General features: G+C 56.9%; 1 protein-coding gene across 1 annotated transcript in view; it reads right to left on the bottom strand.

Annotated features, from left to right (window-relative positions):
- Positions 1–6,035: 6,035 nt before the first annotated feature.
- Positions 6,036–17,824, bottom strand: part of RBBP4 (RB binding protein 4, chromatin remodeling factor) — a 92,196-nt gene continuing 80,407 nt past the window's right edge. Inside the window, exons 11-12 of the mRNA XM_086955710.1 lie at positions 7,557–7,667; positions 6,036–7,310 (exon numbers count right to left, since the gene is read on the bottom strand). Of these exons, the coding sequence (XP_086811836.1) occupies positions 7,245–7,310; positions 7,557–7,667 (177 nt within the window). The 3' untranslated portion in view covers positions 6,036–7,244. The remainder of the gene's footprint in view (positions 7,311–7,556; positions 7,668–17,824) is intronic.

The raw sequence follows: 17,824 nt of genomic DNA, 5'->3' as shown, positions 1-17,824 counted from the left end.
TGTGGATTCATTGTGGTAATCCTATAAAATTCATAGCAGCCACTCACTGTGGTGTTAAAAGCATAGTCTAATTCCACCATCATACTGCTTAACATTATTAAATACCCACAAATAAAATCATCAGGTGACTCCTATTCTCTTGGATTCAATATATCCATACCCGGCATTTCCCTGTATATAATAAAGCAATCTCGTTGTGCCCTTAATAAGAGCATAGTATCCATTTACTAAAAGAAATCCAGTATTTTTTTTAAACTGTATCCCATTAAGCCTCATACACCAGAACCCACAATCAACACGCTTCCTTTTAGATTCATTGTAAAACCAACAATTGCCATTAATCCATCCACTACAAAACACATAAGTAAAAAAGATTTACAACGCCAATATACCGAACTCTAAAAAAAAATGCGAGACCTATTGCGTTGCAAATGCTTGTTTTGATCTAGGATTTGAAGGGCGTCGTCTATTATGTGAGTCATAGCAGTTTCTGTACTGTGTCCTGCTCGGAAGCCTGATTGATGAGGGTTGAGGAAATCAAACTGATCAATGTGTTTGGTCAATTGTAGTTGTGCGCATTTTTCCAGGAGTTTGGCGAGAGTGGGAATATTGGTAATAGGACGGTAATTGTTTAGATCCGATGGGTCCGCTGTAGGTTTCTTTAGTAAAGGTGTGACTTGTCCAACTTTGAGGGAGTCAGGGATGATTCCTTGTTGAAGTGAGCTGTTGATAATTTTAGTCCAGAGTGGAAGGAGCTAAGGGGTGAAGTCTTTGACAGCGTTAGCAGGGAGGCGGTCCGTGAGGTGATGGGAAGGTTTCAAGGTGCTGAGCAGTTTGCCAATTTCCTCTTCAGAGTAGGTGTCAAAGGATGACCATGTAGCATTGTTTTTTAGATCATTGGGTGCTATGCAGTGGGGTTTGGAGTAGAGGTTTGCGTCAATGAGGAGATCACTCTTTATGTTGTCAGTTTTTTGGATAAAGAAAGCAGCAAAGTCTTCACAGGAGGGTGCTTCGCGCCTAGTGCTGAGAGGTTGGGGTTGTTCCTTGGATTGAGTTCTGATTAGCTCAAACTGTTTTCTCGGGCAGTTTTTTGCTTGATCGAGTTGGAGGCTGAAGAAGTCCGATTGAGCGCTTTATTTTCCTGAAGTAGGCGTTTCTCTTTTCCTTTAGGGTTTTTAGGTGCAGTGCAGAGGGAGATGATCTCCAGGTGCGCTCTGCCATTCGCATGGCTCGTCTAATCTCATTGAGACTCCCGTCGTACCATGGATTGGATATTTTAGCAGAGGCTCTTTTTAGCTGCAAGGGTGCAACCTCATTAATTATTGAAGTCATGGTGTTGAGATAGTGGTCCGTCAAGTATTGGACGTCCGTGGCACCGGTAGGAGGGCGTAGGAGGTCGCAGCTGCTAGGGGGTAGGGAGTTTGTGTTGAGTTTTTTCAGGTCTCTTTTCCATACTTTAGGCTTGAAGGAATGCACAGTGTTGAATTTGACCTTTTCATTGATGAAGAAAGTGACAATAAATAATAAATCTGACCAGTCACAGGGTTGGATAGACTCAAGTTGGATAGCGTCCTCTTTTGAGATGATAAGGTCGAGGATAGAGCCTTTCTCGTGGGTCGGGCTGTTGCATAATTGTTTGAGGTCAAGGGCGTTGAGGAAATTTGAAGACTATTTACAACCGCATCATTGTGATCGTTCCAGTGGAGGTTGAAGTCACCAAGGTATATTGGGGTGAGCTGTCGTCCGGAATTGGTTGAGATCATATCCATGATTTGTTGGGCGAAGGTGAGGTTGTCCCTGGGTGGGTGGTAGATGCCGTGAAGAGAGCATATCGGTTTGCCCTCACTGATAATATCGAGGCAGATGTATTCACAGGGGAGGGTAGGGAAGGTGCGGTGACTTTCAGAACAGAGAGGTTGTACCTGTATATGCATACGATTCCACCACCTATCTTGCCAGACCTGTCAAGTCTGATGATGTGGTAGTTGGGGGGAACCAGAATGTCCATTATAGGGGTAGAAGATTCGGTTAGCCAGGTTTCAGTTAAAATGATTAGGTCAAGGTCCAATGTTAAGATGAGATCAGCGGAGGAGTGTCTAGAGGCCGATCTGCAGTTGAGGAGAGTGCATTTGAGACGGGGTGTGTCAAGGGTAGTAGAGGGTACTAGTGAGAGGGGGACTTTCCTAAGGTTATCAGGGACAAAGATTCTGTTTAGTGTGGGGGTCTACAGGGATTTGAATGTATCGTGGGAATGGATAGGTGTGTGGCGGTTGTGTTGTTTAGGGGAGCTGTGCTGTAGGAGCGGAGGAGGGTGATTGTGTCGAGGTCTGAAAGAGCGTTGCGTGATCGGCAGGGGCGGTTGTTACGATTGAGGATATGGATCGCGGTCAAGTGTGGGGGGTGTAGAGTGGGTGAGTCATCCAGAAGGGTGGGGGGCAAGTTGGGAGGGGGGGTGGTGGTGGGTGAGGGGTGTCTGGGGAGTGTACAGAGTCGTTCTTTGATGGTGTGCATGTCTTCCTTGATGGTGTGAATGTCTTCTTTGAGCTGGAGGAGGGTGAACATAATCTTGTCCAGCGTGGGATAAGCCTTGGTGTCGGGGATGGGCATCAAGGGTGCGTGACTGACCTGAAAATGAGCGTGCGGGTGGGGTGGGAGGGGAGGGTTGGTGTTAGAGCAGGGCTCCGTGGTGTCGGTGTACTGGTTGGTGTTAGAGAGGAGGGTGGTTTGGAGGGATGGGTGTGGATGACGTAGGGAGGAGGTTGGAGGTGTCGGTGAGGGCATTTGTGGCAGGCGGAGAGAGACGGGTGGGGGTTGAGTGTAAGTTAGTGGTGATGGGGGAGCAGGTAGGGTAGTGGGGGCTGAGAGTGGGAGGGGGAAAAGGGATTGGTGCTGGTCCTGTTGTGGGGAGGGGGAGTTAAGTTAATAGATGTGGTGTGCTCTACGCGGTTAGAGGGTGGTAGTGAGGACTGAGTGGGAGGGGATAAAGGGTGGGATTTGTCATTATGCGTGTCGTTCTGGTGCTGAACTAGGTTGGAGGGGTTGTGGGTGGGGGCTGTGATGTCAGGGGGGAGAGGAGTGGGAGTAGTATGATTGCGGGTCCCAGGGGTGGAGGGAGTGGGAGTGGTATGAGTGCGGGTCCCAGGGTTGGGGTTGGGGGTGGGCGGGCGGCTGGTGTATGAGGGGGGAGGGATTTGTGTCTGTGATTGAGTGTGGGGTGGTTACAGCAGGTGAGTGAGTGACTAGTGTGCTGGGGTAAGAGGTGAGGTGTGTATCGTTCTGGTGCTGAGCTAGGTTAGAAGGGTTGTGGGTGGTGGCTGTGAAGTCCGGAGTGATATTACTGGATGGGATGTGAGTGGAAGTCCGAGGATTGGAGAGGTGCTCTTTGAAAGTGGGGAACAGGTTGTCTAGTAGTTCCAGGTTCCTGTCTGTGGATTGAATTAGGACAATCCCGTTATTGTAGATAGTAATGGTGGTTCGGCCTAGGAAGAGTTGGGATGGTGTGATGGAGAGAGTTAGGCCATGAGCGGATTTCCTGGTGGTGGAGACAGTGAGTAAGGTGAGGAACGTTTTTCTCCATTGAGCTCTGCAAGTGGTGTGGAAGATGATATCGATGTTCAGGGATCCATTGACCAGTGAGAAGTAGGTGTCGACAAAGGGAGTTTCAGGGTGGGACCTCAGGAAGTTGTGTTTAAAGCGTTAAGCGGCTTTTTTGGTGAGTGCGGGTGGGTAATTGATTTTTTATGTGTGCTTGCCGATGGGCTCCGTGTTGGGATGGCGGTATAGGTGGGTATGGGAAGGTGAGCGATAGTGATACACATGTGCAAAAAACAATGCAAACAGTAAGTTTGATGGAACACAAGTGACATTAGTGAGTAGCAAAAATAACCAGAATATAGAGGTAGCAATCTGTGCAATCCAAAGACAAACAATGAAATGGGTGCAGCTTAAACAGTGTACAAAGATATACAAAAAAATATGAGGTAGCAAACGGTACAGCTTACACAATGTACAAAAATACACATGAAAATATGAGGTATCAATCGGTGCATTCCAGGAATAAAAAAGTGAAATAGGTGCAGCTTACAAAACTGTACAATAAACAAATAAAAGAATGATACTAATGATATACTGAAACAAAATACCGGTGCAACCAAAAAGCTGCATGAGGCAAAAATGACACTAGCGAGCAGCCAGAAATATTTGAGGTAGCGATCTGTACCTTAGCAGTGAGAAAAGTGAGGTGTGTGCAGGTTACAAAAAATGTACAAAATACAAGTAGAGGTATAGTACTGCAATAAAAGGCAGACTCTTAATCACATGAGGGTTTAAATACAGAGCTATGTAAAGTGTGCTATCTAAAGGTCTTAGGGAATGGTCAGATAGTGAGAATGACTAGTGCATGATGGCCGCCAAAGAGAGAGAGAGAGGCCAGTCTAAAATGGCCACCAAATAGGGAAGATGGATAGGTAGTCCTCTGTTTGTTGTTTTTGCTTTGAGAACAGGGAAGTGCAGTTTCAGTTTCTATTTGAGCAAGCCCAGTCCCTAGCTTGCTGGAGGGAGTCATCTCTGTTGTGGAGGTCTTGTGTGAGTGAGTTAAATTGCGGAGCCTCGTGAGCAAAGAAGGTACAGGATGGGATTACTACAGTTTTATGGCCCCAGCCATTTTCAAAAATGTGTGCAAGCGAGTGGGGTAAATAAATACCTTTTTTGTGGGTTCTGCTCAGCAAGTACGTTGATAGCAAAGTTATTTATCGCAGGTCTAGCCAGAGTGTAAACATCTGCAGTGTGCATCGACTTCTGGCAGGTTGCTGGATAATGTTCGTGCACGGCAGAGCAGCAGGGCTGCAGCCCCTACCGTCTCAATGGGCGTTGTTGCGTGCTTCCCGATTCCATGATCGAGAATTGACACCAAAATAAGATCACTACTCTGTACCAAATTAAGGTCGAGGATATCAGCAAAGCAGCAAAGCACCTATTCAGGTAAATCTCCTGATCAAAAATGGTGTGGAATTTGAGAGTTAAAGGCACATATTACATTACAAAACACAACTTCCCCAATACCCCCTCTCACAGTATTACACACAACATTATCTCCCACTCTGAAAGTAAACCTTCTAGCCAAATCATTCAAAATAGGAGGGAATGGGGGTGGGGATCTTCATTACAGGACAAAAGGCAGATATGGTCTAAACATTTTCTCCTTGAGGGTTTAGGTGCAACTCCAAGAAAAGGTCCAGAAAGGGGAAGAGGAGGGCGCTAATATTGTTCTATCCTCTGTAGGGAACCCCTCCGCCGTTTCAATATTTATAGATGGAATGGAATTTGATGTTACATTTGAGACAGAGTTCAAGTCAAAACAAAGCTTTCTTGAACACTTTTGTTGATTCTGCAGAGTTTTTTTTTTCTCCTTGCAGACCTTTGTACCGTCTTATTCATATTCTTTTTTCCTCTTCTGTGGGTAGCACTACTACAGGGGCCTCCTGATTTTGGAAAATTGGGAAGAGATTATTTCCATTTCTCTCATTTGAAGAGGAAGAAGTCTAGTGGCATGTTGGACCATCCCTTGACTTCATTGAGTAAGACTTATCAATCTCAAATATGTCTTGGCTCTCTTAGTATTTTAATTTACACTTGTCCTTCCTTCATAAAGTAAGACAGCAGTCCAAATGAAAACTTCACACAGTTCCGTCTATACAGATGGAATCAGATCATTCACCTTAGTATGTCAAACACAGAAACCTTTTGCGGGGTAGCCAACTCACAGAAAGTAACTTACCTGTAACAACTGCTTTCTCGCATCAGTCTCCTTGAGATATTAATGTGTTGAATCATTCCGCACTTGAAAATAAACTATTTAAAGAATGTGACATTTTTAAATATCTAATGTTGCAGAAGAGGATGTAACAAAATTGGCACCCGTAGATTCCCTTACTCCAAAGGTTGATGCTGCTACGGACTCAAAAACCAAAACATGGCAAAATAAAATCCAGTAGCTCACTCAATACTTCTCCCAAAAATACACAAACTGTGGAGACTTTTTAATTTATGTAAAAAAACAATTTATTCTGTCAATAGTACTTAGAACAGACTTTCCCTCTCAGGTGCAGGACAGATAGCTACACAAACAGGCACCCTGCTGGAAAGTGGTCTGGTATGGTGTTTCTTAAATATATGCACATCTCATTTGTGGTTCCAGACTACATCCCACTACCCTCATGCACTACTCTTACTCCAATATCTTCAGACTGAGTGGATGGAGCATGTACAAAGGAGGGGACTATGAGCACAAGTCTAACAAACCTGGTGGTCCCAAGATTTTGTTTTTGTTTCTTCTTAAAAACCATTTCACAGAAAGGAAAAACAATATCGTGAAAAAACACAAAGATTGGTAATCACCAGTGACTGGGAGACAAAGGATCATCTGAAAAGCAAAAGAAACTAGTTTCATCAGTAAAAGCCACATCAACTAGAAGTGCACTTTACTGGTTGATGTGCATAAGAGTTTTACTGATCGCCGTGTGTAAAAGTACTCACGCTTATATGGTGCAGCAAAGAAAAAGACACACACAAACCCACTAGACAGCAAGAGTCCACACAATTGCGCTCCTACAAACAAGAGGACAGCAAGGCCACTTGCACACATAGGGCAACAACGGGCCCAGAGACACAGCAATGTGGTTAGACAAAGAAGGAAAAAATCTGCTTGAAGAGATGCAGCATGTCAGACAGGATACAAAATCCCACTGGATAGGCACAAGGAAGTTTATGAGGAGGACGGCATTCACTCCTTTCGCACAAACCACACTATGGAATACGAACAGCCAACCGAACATAAAGAATGTTACACACTCATTGCTTAAAGACGCTTGCCTTGCCCATCTTACCAAGGGCTCAGGCAAAACAAAAAAACCCTCATACATCAAAGGGTTATATGTCGACCCAACATACTTGCAGAGCAAATATTTAAAATAAGAGTTGCAGAGCATTAAAACGAGACCCAGCTGCAATAAAAATAGAACGATAAAATAATGAATAAAAGCAAAAGTGGGCCTAGTATGATGCTTTCTGGGTGTGAACAGCATAGACACTTGTGTAAGTACAGAAAGCCTAGATGACTGATCTCTGTCCTAGGTGCTTGTGTCAGAAAATGACTGATCACAAATATTGCAAATTTCAAAACCCATGTGAAATAAAACCGTAGGTCAGGAAGCAGGCGGATGAGACTGTCAAAGGATTGGGAGCATCTATGAGCCCTGTCCTTCAGGATCCACGCTGCCCTCTGGGTCTTCATCATTGTAGATGTTCTCAGCCTGGAGAGAAAATAAAAGTGGAGAGCCTGAAACCTCCGATCATGAGATGTTCTAATGGGACATGCCCTGAATAATCTATCAGCTGTTCATATTCTTTGCAGTCAGTGAACAGGTTCTTTGTCAACGCTGAATAAATTGATTAAAACCCTTCCCATCCATACGTTGCTTTAAACTCCTCTCACCTAGTGGTTTTTCGCCTCTGCAGCCGAATGGCCAAAGTTAACCCAACTCATGACTTCCACTCACCATCTGCCAAACTTGCATGATGTTGTCTTCTGATACAGAACAGATCACCCAAGGCTCGTTAGGATTCCAGGAGAAGTCTGAGATCTTTGCCGTGTGCCCACCATGAATGAACTGAAGGAGAAACAAGTACAGAGTAAGCCAATATTGTAGTTTTCAGATGGGCCTTAATGTGCATGCAGACTTGTGTTTATTCAATTCTGCATTCCGACAGGACAGAATTGTACCCAAGCGCCCCACACCTCCTTTAAAAAGACTTGATTTCCAAAAAAAGGGTAAGAAAATAAGTTACTTACCTGTAACGATAGTTATTCAGTATTGCTATAATTCATAGATTCACATGCTTGAATCATTCCCAGTCGTCGAGATGTGAGTCGCACGGTAACAATCAAGCAGTACGTAAATAATGCCATAGGCTACAATGGCCCTGAGCCATGTTTTAAATAGTCTATGTGTCTTTTCTTTTTTTAAAGGACCAAGTGTTTAATGCAGCCAATCAGCTGTTAGCACCCTCTAGAACTCTCCCAGCAGAGGCAGTTTCCCTCAGATTTTCCAACTACAAGCGAGAAGTATCTCATTAAACAATATAGAAAAAACCTCTACGGCACGGGTACTCTTAGTATGGCCCGCGGGCCGTCAGCGGCCCGGCAAGCCTTTTCTGGCGGCCCGCGGACCTTGCAGACATGTAGCTGTGTTTAAAAAAATATTTTTTTTACAGTGTCAGCAAACACCCCTGCGGCAGCGCGATTCAGACTGCTGCTCTGTTGGGCCCGAGCTTTTCCCTTCGTAGTCAGAGGGGGGCTGCAGGGGGGGCTAAGAGGTGACAAAGCCTCATTAACATACGAATGGTCTTTTGAAGGCCTGTGAAGTGCTCCGGGGAGGCTGTGTTTGTGTGTGTCTGCCCAGAAGCTGTCTCAGCCCGGGCACACACAGGCAAGGTGGAAGGAGAGTGAGAGCGAGCGAGCGAAGGAGAGCGAGCGGAGAGCGAGCGAGCGAAGGAGAGCGAGCGAAGGAGAGCGAGCGAAGGAGAGCGAGCGAAGGAGAGCGAGAGCGAGAGAGCGAGAGAGCGAGAGCGAGAGAGCGAGAGAGCGAGAGAAGGCGGGAGAGCGAGAGCGAGAGAAGGAGAGCGAGAGCGAGAGAGCGAGCGAAGGAGAGCGAGAGCGAGCGAGAGCGGGAGAGCGAGCGAAGGCGGGAGAGCGAGCGAAGGAGAGCGAGCGAAGGCGGGAGAGCGAGCGAAGGAGAGCGAGCGAAGGCGGGAGAGCGAGCGAAGGAGAGCGAGCGAAGGCGGGAGAGCGAGAGAGAGCGGGAGAGCGAGCGAAGGCGGGAGAGCGAGCGAAGGCGGGAGAGCGAGAGAGAGCGAGAGCGAGCGAAGGCGGGAGAGCGAGAGCGGGAGAGCGAGCGAGAGCGAGCGAAGGCGGGAGAGCGAGAGCGGGAGAGCGAGCGAGAGCGAGCGAAGGCGGGAGAGCGAGAGCGCGAGCGAGAGCGAGAGCGCGAGCGAGAGCGGGCGAAGGCGGGAGAGCGAGAGCGAGAGCGAGCGAAGGCGGGAGAGCGAGAGCGGGAGAGCGAGAGCGAGCGAAGGCGGGAGAGCGAGCGAAGGAGAGCGAGAGCGAGAGAGAGCAAAGGAGAGCGAGAGCGAGAGAGCGAGAGCGAGCGAAGGAGAGCGAGCGAAGGAGAGCGAGAGCGAGCGAAGGAGAGCGAGCGAAGGAGAGCGAGAGCGAGCGAAGGAGAGCGAGCGAAGGAGAGCGAGCGAAGGAGAGCGAGCGCGAGCGAAGGAGAGCGAGAGCGAGCGAGAGCGAGCGAAGGAGAGCGAGAGCGAGCGAAGGAGAGCGAGAGCGAGCGAAGGAGAGCGAGAGCGAGCGAAGGAGAGCGAGAGCGAGCGAAGGAGAGCGAGAGCGAGCGAAGGAGAGCGAGAGCGAGCGAAGGAGAGCGAGCGAAGGAGAGCGAGAGCGAGAGCGAGCGAAGGAGAGCGAGAGCGAGCGAAGGAGAGCGAGAGCGAGCGAAGGAGAGCGAGAGCGAGCGAAGGAGAGCGAGAGCGAGCGAAGGAGAGCGAGAGCGAGCGAAGGAGAGCGAGAGCGAGCGAAGGAGAGCGAGAGCGAGCGAAGGAGAGCGAGAGCGAGCGAAGGCAAGAGAGCGAGAGCGAGCGAAGGCAAGAGAGCGAGAGCGAGCGAAGGCGGGAGAGCGAGAGCGAGCGAAGGCGGGAGAGCGAGAGCGAGCGAAGGCGGGAGAGCGAGAGCGAGCGAAGGCGAGCGAGCGAAGGCGAGCGAGCGAAGGAGAGCGAGCGAAGGAGAGCGAGCGAAGGAGAGCGAGCGAAGGCGGGAGAGCGAGAGCGAGCGAAGGAGAGCGAGCGAAGGCGGGAGAGCGAGAGCGAGCGAAGGAGAGCGAGAGCGAGCGAAGGAGAGCGAGAGCGAGCGAAGGAGAGCGAGAGCGAGCGAAGGCAAGAGAGCGAGAGCGAGCGAAGGCAAGAGAGCGAGAGCGAGCGAAGGCAAGAGAGCGAGAGCGAGCGAAGGCGGGAGAGCGAGAGCGAGCGAAGGAGAGCGAGAGCGAGCGAAGGCAAGAGAGCGAGAGCGAGCGAAGGCAAGAGAGCGAGAGCGAGCGAAGGCAAGAGAGCGAGAGCGAGCGAAGGCAAGAGAGCGAGAGCGAGCGAAGGCAAGAGAGCGAGAGCGAGCGAAGGCGGGAGAGCGAGAGCGAGCGAAGGCGGGAGAGCGAGAGCGAGCGAAGGCGAGCGAGCGAAGGCGAGCGAGCGAAGGCGAGCGAGCGAAGGAGAGCGAGCGAAGGAGAGCGAGCGAAGGCGAGCGAGCGAAGGCGAGCGAGCGAAGGCGAGCGAGCGAAGGAGAGCGAGCGAAGGAGAGCGAGCGAAGGAGAGCGAGCGAAGGAGAGCGAGCGAAGGCGGGAGAGCGAGAGCGAGCGAAGGAGAGCGAGCGAAGGCGGGAGAGCGAGAGCGAGCGAAGGAGAGCGAGAGCGAGCGAAGGAGAGCGAGAGCGAGCGAAGGAGAGCGAGCGAAGGAGAGCGAGCGAAGGAGAGCGAGCGAAGGAGAGCGAGCGAAGGAGAGCGAGCGAAGGAGAGCGAGCGCGAGCGGAGAGCGAGAGCGAGAGGAGAGCGAGAGCGAGCGAAAGAGAGCGAGAGCGAGCGAAGGAGAGCGAGAGCGAGCGAAGGAGAGCGAGAGCGAGCGAAGGAGAGCGAGAGCGAGCGAAGGAGAGCGAGAGCGAGCGAAGGAGAGCGAGAGCGAGCGAAGGAGAGCGAGCGAAGGAGAGCGAGAGCGAGCGAAGGAGAGCGAGCGAAGGAGAGCGAGCGAAGGAGAGCGAGAGCGAGCGAAGGAGAGCGAGAGCGAGCGAAGGAGAGCGAGAGCGAGCGAAGGAGAGCGAGAGCGAGCGAAGGAGAGCGAGAGCGAGCGAAGGAGAGCGGGAGAGCGAGCGAAGGCGGGAGAGCGAGCGAAGGAGAGCGGGAGAGCGAGCGAAGGCGGGAGAGCGAGAGCGAGCGAAGGAGAGCGGGAGAGCGAGCGAAGGCGGGAGAGCGAGAGCGAGCGAAGGAGAGCGAGCGAAGGCGGGAGAGCGAGAGCGAGCGAAGGAGAGCGAGAGCGAGCGAGAGCGAGCGAAGGAGAGCGAGAGCGAGCGAAGGAGAGCGAGCGAAGGAGAGCGAGCGAAGGAGAGCGAGCGAAGGAGAGCGAGAGCGAGCGAAGGAGAGCGAGCGAAGGAGAGCGAGCGAAGGAGAGCGAGCGAAGGAGAGCGAGCGAAGGAGAGCGAGCGAAGGAGAGCGAGCGAAGGAGAGCGAGAGCGAGCGAAGGAGAGCGAGAGCGAGCGAAGGAGAGCGAGAGCGAGCGAAGGAGAGCGGGAGAGCGAGCGAAGGCGGGAGAGCGAGCGAAGGAGAGCGGGAGAGCGAGCGAAGGCGGGAGAGCGAGAGCGAGCGAAGGAGAGCGGGAGAGCGAGCGAAGGCGGGAGAGCGAGAGCGAGCGAAGGAGAGCGGGAGAGCGAGCGAAGGCGGGAGAGCGAGAGCGAGCGAAGGAGAGCGAGCGAAGGCGGGAGAGCGAGAGCGAGCGAAGGAGAGCGAGAGCGAGCGAGAGCGAGCGAAGGAGAGCGAGAGCGAGCGAAGGAGAGCGAGCGAAGGAGAGCGAGAGCGAGCGAAGGAGAGCGAGCGAAGGAGAGCGAGCGAAGGAGAGCGAGCGAAGGAGAGCGAGCGCGAGCGGAGAGCGAGAGCGAGAGCGAGAGGAGAGCGAGAGCGAGCGAAGGAGAGCGAGAGCGAGCGAAGGAGAGCGAGAGCGAGCGAAGGAGAGCGAGAGCGAGCGAAGGAGAGCGAGAGCGAGCGAAGGAGAGCGAGAGCGAGCGAAGGAGAGCGAGAGCGAGCGAAGGAGAGCGAGCGAAGGAGAGCGAGCGAAGGAGAGCGAGAGCGAGCGAAGGAGAGCGAGAGCGAGCGAAGGAGAGCGAGAGCGAGCGAAGGAGAGCGGGAGAGCGAGCGAAGGCGGGAGAGCGAGAGCGAGCGAAGGAGAGCGGGAGAGCGAGCGAAGGCGGGAGAGCGAGAGCGAGCGAAGGAGAGCGGGAGAGCGAGAGCGAGCGAAGGAGAGCGGGAGAGCGAGAGCGAGCGAAGGAGAGCGGGAGAGCGAGCGAAGGCGGGAGAGCGAGAGCGAGCGAAGGAGAGCGGGAGAGCGAGAGCGAGCGAAGGAGAGCGGGAGAGCGAGAGCGAGCGAAGGCGGGAGAGCGAGAGCGAGCGAAGGCGGGAGAGCGAGAGCAAGCGAAGGCGGGAGAGCGAGAGCGAGCGAAAGCGAGCGAAGGAGAGCGGGAGAGCGAGAGCGAGCGAAGGCGGGAGAGCGAGAGCGGGAGAGCGAGAGCGAGCGAAGGCGGGAGAGCGAGCGAAGGAGAGCGAGAGCGAGCGAAGGAGAGCGAGAGCGAGCGAAGGAGAGCGAGAGCGAGCGAAGGAGAGCGAGAGCGAGCGAAGGAGAGCGAGCGAAGGAGAGCGAGAGCGAGCGAAGGAGAGCGAGCGAAGGAGAGCGAGAGCGAGCGAAGGAGAGCGAGAGCGAGCGAAGGAGAGCGAGAGCGAGCGAAGGAGAGCGAGAGCGAGCGAAGGAGAGCGAGCGAAGGAGAGCGAGAGCGAGCGAAGGAGAGCGAGAGCGAGCGAAGGAGAGCGAGAGCGAGCGAAGGAGAGCGGGAGAGCGAGCGAAGGCGGGAGAGCGAGAGCGAGCGAAGGAGAGCGAGCGAGAGCGAGCGAAGGAGAGCGAGAGCGAGCGAAGGAGAGCGAGAGCGAGCGAAGGAGAGCGAGAGCGAGCGAAGGAGAGCGAGCGAAGGAGAGCGAGAGCGAGCGAAGGAGAGCGAGAGCGAGCGAAGGAGAGCGAGCGAAGGAGAGCGAGAGCGAGCGAAGGAGAGCGAGAGCGAGCGAAGGAGAGCGAGAGCGAGCGAAGGAGAGCGAGAGCGAGCGAAGGAGAGCGAGCGAAGGAGAGCGAGCGAAGGAGAGCGAGAGCGAGCGAAGGAGAGCGAGAGCGAGCGAAGGAGAGCGAGAGCGAGCGAAGGAGAGCGGGAGAGCGAGCGAAGGCGGGAGAGCGAGAGCGAGCGAAGGAGAGCGGGAGAGCGAGCGAAGGCGGGAGAGCGAGAGCGAGCGAAGGAGAGCGAGCGAGAGCGAGCGAAGGAGAGCGAGCGAGAGCGAGCGAAGGAGAGCGAGCGAGAGCGAGCGAAGGAGAGCGAGCGAGAGCGAGCGAAGGAGAGCGAGCGAGAGCGAGCGAAGGCGAGCGAGAGCGAGCGAAGGCGAGCGAGCGCGAGCGAAGGAGAGCGAGCGAGAGCGAGCGAAGGCGAGCGAGCGAGAGAAGGAGAGCGAGAGCGAGCGAGAGCGAGCGAAGGCGAGCGAGCGAGAGAAGGAGAGCGAGAGCGAGCGAAGGAGAGCGGGAGAGCGAGCGAAGGCGGGAGAGCGAGAGCGAGTGAAGGCCGGAGAGCGAGAGCGAGCGAAGGCGGGAGAGCGAGAGCGGGAGAGCGAGAGCGAGAGCGAGCGAAGGCGGGAGAGCGAGAGCGAGAGCGAGCGAAGGCGGGAGAGCGAGAGCGAGAGCGAGCGAAGGCGGGAGAGCGAGAGCGAGAGCGAGCGAAGGCGGGAGAGCGAGAGCGAGAGCGAGCGAAGGCGGGAGAGCGAGAGCGAGAGCGAGCGAAGGCGGGAGAGCGAGAGCGAGAGCGAGCGAAGGCGGGAGAGCGAGAGCGAGAGCGAAGGCGGGAGAGCGAGCGAAGGCGGGAGAGCGAGAGCGAGCGAAGGCGGGAGAGCGAGCGAAGGCGGGCGAGCGAAGGAGAGCGAGAGCGAGCGAAGGCGGGAGAGCGAGCGAAGGCGGGCGAGCGAAGGAGAGCGAGAGCGAGCGAAGGAGAGCGAGAGCGAGCGCGAGCGAGAGCGAGCGAGAGCGAGCGAGAGCGAGCGAAGGAGAGCGAGAGCGAGCGAAGGAGAGCGAGAGCGAGCGAAGGAGAGCGAGAGCGAGCGAAGGAGAGCGAGAGCGAGCGAAGGAGAGCGAGAGCGAGCGAAGGAGAGCGAGCGAAGGAGAGCGAGCGAAGGAGAGAGCGAGCGAAGGAGAGAGCGAGCGAAGGAGAGCGAGAGCGAGCGAAGGAGAGCGAGAGCGAGCGAAGGAGAGCGAGAGCGAGCGAAGGAGAGCGAGAGCGAGCGAAGGCGGGAGAGCGAGAGCGAGCGAAGGCGGGAGAGCGAGAGCGAGAGAGCGAGCGAAGGCGGGAGAGCGAGAGAGCGAGCGAAGGCGGGAGAGCGAGAGAGCGAGCGAAGGCGGGAGAGCGAGAGAGCGAGCGAAGGCGGGAGAGCGAGAGAGCGAGCGAAGGAGAGCGAGCGAAGGAGAGCGAGCGAAGGAGAGCGAGCGAAGGAGAGCGAGCGAAGGAGAGCGAGCGAAGGAGAGCGAGCGAAGGAGAGCGAGCGAAGGAGAGCGAGCGCGAGCGAAGGAGAGCGAGCGAAGGAGAGCGAGAGCGAGCGAAGGAGAGCGAGAGCGAGCGAAGGAGAGCGAGAGCGAGCGAAGGAGAGCGAGAGCGAGAGCGAGCGAAGGAGAGCGAGAGCGAGCGAAGGAGAGCGAGAGCGAGCGAAGGAGAGCGAGCGAAGGAGAGCGAGAGCGAGCGAAGGAGAGCGAGAGAAGGAGAGCGAGAGCGAGCGAAGGAGAGCGAGAGCGAGAGCGAGCGAAGGAGAGCGAGAGCGAGCGAAGGAGAGCGAGAGCGAGCGAAGGAGAGCGGGAGAGCGAGCGAAGGCGGGAGAGCGAGAGCGAGCGAAGGCGGGAGAGCGAGCGAAGGAGAGCGAGAGCGAGCGAAGGAGAGCGAGAGCGAGCGAAGGAGAGCGAGAGCGAGCGAAGGAGAGCGAGAGCGAGCGAAGGCGGGAGAGCGAGAGCGAGCGAAGGAGAGCGAGAGCGAGCGAAGGAGAGCGAGAGAAGGAGAGCGAGAGCGAGCGAAGGAGAGCGAGAGAAGGAGAGCGAGAGCGAGAGAAGGAGAGCGAGAGCGAGCGAAGGAGAGCGAGAGCGAGCGAAGGAGAGCGAGAGCGAGCGAAGGAGAGCGAGCGAAGGAGAGCGAGCGAAGGAGAGCGAGCGAAGGAGAGCGAGCGAAGGAGAGCGACAGCGAGCGAAGGAGAGCGGGAGAGCGAGCGAAGGAGAGCGGGAGAGCGAGCGAAGGCGGGAGAGCGAGAGCGAGCGAAGGCGGGAGAGCGAGAGCGAGCGAAGGAGAGCGGGAGAGCGAGCGAAGGCGGGAGAGCGAGAGCGAGAGAAGGCGGGAGAGCGAGAGAAGGCGGGAGAGCGAAGGCGGGAGAGCGAGAGCGAGCGAAGGCGGGAGAGCGAGAGCGAGCGAAGGCGGGAGAGCGGGAGAGCGAGAGCGAGCGAAGGCGGGAGAGCGAGAGCGAGCGAAGGAGAGCGAGAGCGAGCGAAGGAGAGCGAGAGCGAGCGAAAGAGAGCGAGAGCGAGCGAAGGAGAGCGAGAGCGAGCGAAAGAGAGCGAGAGCGAGCGAAGGAGAGCGAGAGCGAGCGAAGGCGGGAGAGCGAGAGCGAGCGAAGGCGGGAGAGCGAGAGCGAGCGGGAGAGCGAGCGAAGGCGGGAGAGCGAGAGCGAGCGGGAGAGCGAGCGAAGGCGGGAGAGCGAGAGCGAGCGAAGGCGAGCGGGAGAGCGAGCGAAGGCGGGAGAGCGAGAGCGAGCGAAGGCGGGAGAGCGAGAGCGAGCGAAGGCGGGAGAGCGAGAGCGAGCGAAGGCGGGAGAGCGAGAGCGAGCGAAGGCGGGAGAGCGAGAGCGAGCGAAGGCGGGAGAGCGAGAGCGAGCGAAGGCGGGAGAGCGAGAGCGAGAGAAGGCGGGAGAGCGAGAGCGAGCGAAGGCGGGAGAGCGGCGGGAGAGCGAGAGCGAGCGAAGGCGGGAGAGCGAGAGCGAGAGCAGGCGGGAGAGCGAGAGCGAGCGAAGGCGGGAGAGCAAGAGCGAGCAAAAGCGAGCGAAGGAGAGCGAGCGAAGGAGAGCGAGCGAAGGAGAGCGAGCGAAGGAGAGCGAGCGAGAGCGAGCGAAGGCGGGAGAGCGAGCGAAGGCGTGAGAGCGAGAGCGAGCGAAGGCGGGAGAGCGAGCGAAGGCGGGAGAGCGAGAGCGAGCGAAGGCGGGAGAGCGAGAGCGAGCGAAGGCGGGAGAGCGAGAGCGAGCGAGAGCGGGAGAGCGAGAGCGAGAGCGGGAGAGCGAGAGCGAGAGCGGGAGAGCGAGCGAAGGCGGGAGAGCGAGAGCGGGAGAGCGAGAGCGAGCGAAGGCGGGAGAGCGAGAGCGAGCGAAGGCGGGAGAGCGAGAGCGAGCGAAGGCGGGAGAGCGAGAGCGAGCGAAGGCGCGAGAGCGAGCGAAGGCGGGAGAGCGAGAGCGGGAGAGCGAGAGCGAGCGAAGGCGCGAGAGCGAGCGAAGGCGGGAGAGCGAGAGCGAGCGAAGGCGGGAGAGCGAGCGAAGGCGGGAGAGCGAGAGCGAGCGAAGGCGGGAGAGCGCGAGCGAGCGAAGGCGGGAGAGCGCGAGCGAGCGAAGGCGGGAGAGCGCGAGCGAGCGAAGGCGGGAGAGCGCGAGCGAAGGCGGGAGAGCGAGAGCGAGCGAAGGCGGGAGAGCGCGAGCGAGCGAAGGCGGGAGAGCGCGAGCGAGCGAAGGCGGGAGAGCGCGAGCGAGCGAAGGCGGGAGAGCGCGAGCGAAGGCGGGAGAGCGAGAGCGAGCGAAGGCGGGAGAGCGAGAGCGAGCGAAGGCGGGAGAGCGAGAGCGAGCGAGAGCGAGAGCGAGAGCGAGCGAAGGCGGGAGAGCGAGAGCGGGAGAGCGAGAGCGAGCAAAGGCGGGAGAGCGAGAGCGGGAGAGCGAGAGCGAGCAAAGGCGGGAGAGCGAGAGCGGGAGAGCGAGAGCGAGCAAAGGCGGGAGAGCGAGAGCGGGAGAGCGAGAGCGAGCAAAGGCGGGAGAGCGAGAGCGGGAGAGCGAGAGCGAGCAAAGGCGGGAGAGCGAGAGCGCGAGAGCGAGCAAAGGCGGGAGAGCGAGAGCGGGAGAGCGAGAGCGAGCGAAGGCGGGAGAGCGAGAGCGGGAGAGCGAGAGCGAGCGAAGGCGGGAGAGCGAGAGCAGGAGAGCGAGAGCGAGCGAAGGCGGGAGAGCGAGAGCGAGCGAAGGCGGGAGAGCGAGAGCGAGCGAAGGCGGGAGAGCGAGAGCGAGCGAAGGCGGGAGAGCGAGAGCGAGCGAAGGCGGGATAGCGAGAGCGAGCGAAGGCGGGAGAGCGAGAGCGAGCGAAGGCGGGAGAGCGAGAGCGCGAGCGAAGGCGGGAGAGCGCGAGCGAAGGCGGGAGAGCGAGAGCGAGCGAAGGCGGGAGAGCGAGAGCGAGCGAAGGCGGGAGAGCGAGAGCGAGCGAAGGCGGGAGAGCGAGAGCGAGCGAAGGCGGGAGAGCGAGAGCGAGCGAAGGCGGGAGAGCGAGAGCGCGAGCGAAGGCGGGAGAGCGCGAGCGAAGGCGGGAGAGCGAGAGCGAGCGAAGGCGGGAGAGCGAGAGCGAGCGAAGGCGGGAGAGCGAGAGCGAGCGAAGGCGGGAGAGCGAGAGCGAGAGAAGGCGGGAGAGCGAGAGCGAGCGAAGGCGGGAGAGCGAGAGCGAGCGAAGGCGGGAGAGCGAGAGCGAGAGAAGGCGGGAGAGCGAGAGCGAGCGAAGGCGGGAGAGCGAGAGCGAGCGAAGGCGGGAGAGCGAGAGCGAGCGAGAGCGGGAGAGCGAGAGCGAGCGAAGGCGGGAGAGCGAGAGCGAGCGAAGGCGGGAGAGCGAGAGCGAGCGAGAGCGGGAGAGCGAGAGCGAGCGAAGGCGGGAGAGCGAGAGCGAGCGAGAGCGG

This window comes from Lissotriton vulgaris, chromosome 2_1 (assembly GCF_964263255.1).
Source record: "Lissotriton vulgaris chromosome 2_1, aLisVul1.2, whole genome shotgun sequence".
Taxonomy (NCBI): Eukaryota; Metazoa; Chordata; class Amphibia; order Caudata; family Salamandridae; genus Lissotriton; species Lissotriton vulgaris.
This window is presented reverse-complemented; position numbering and strand designations above follow the sequence as displayed.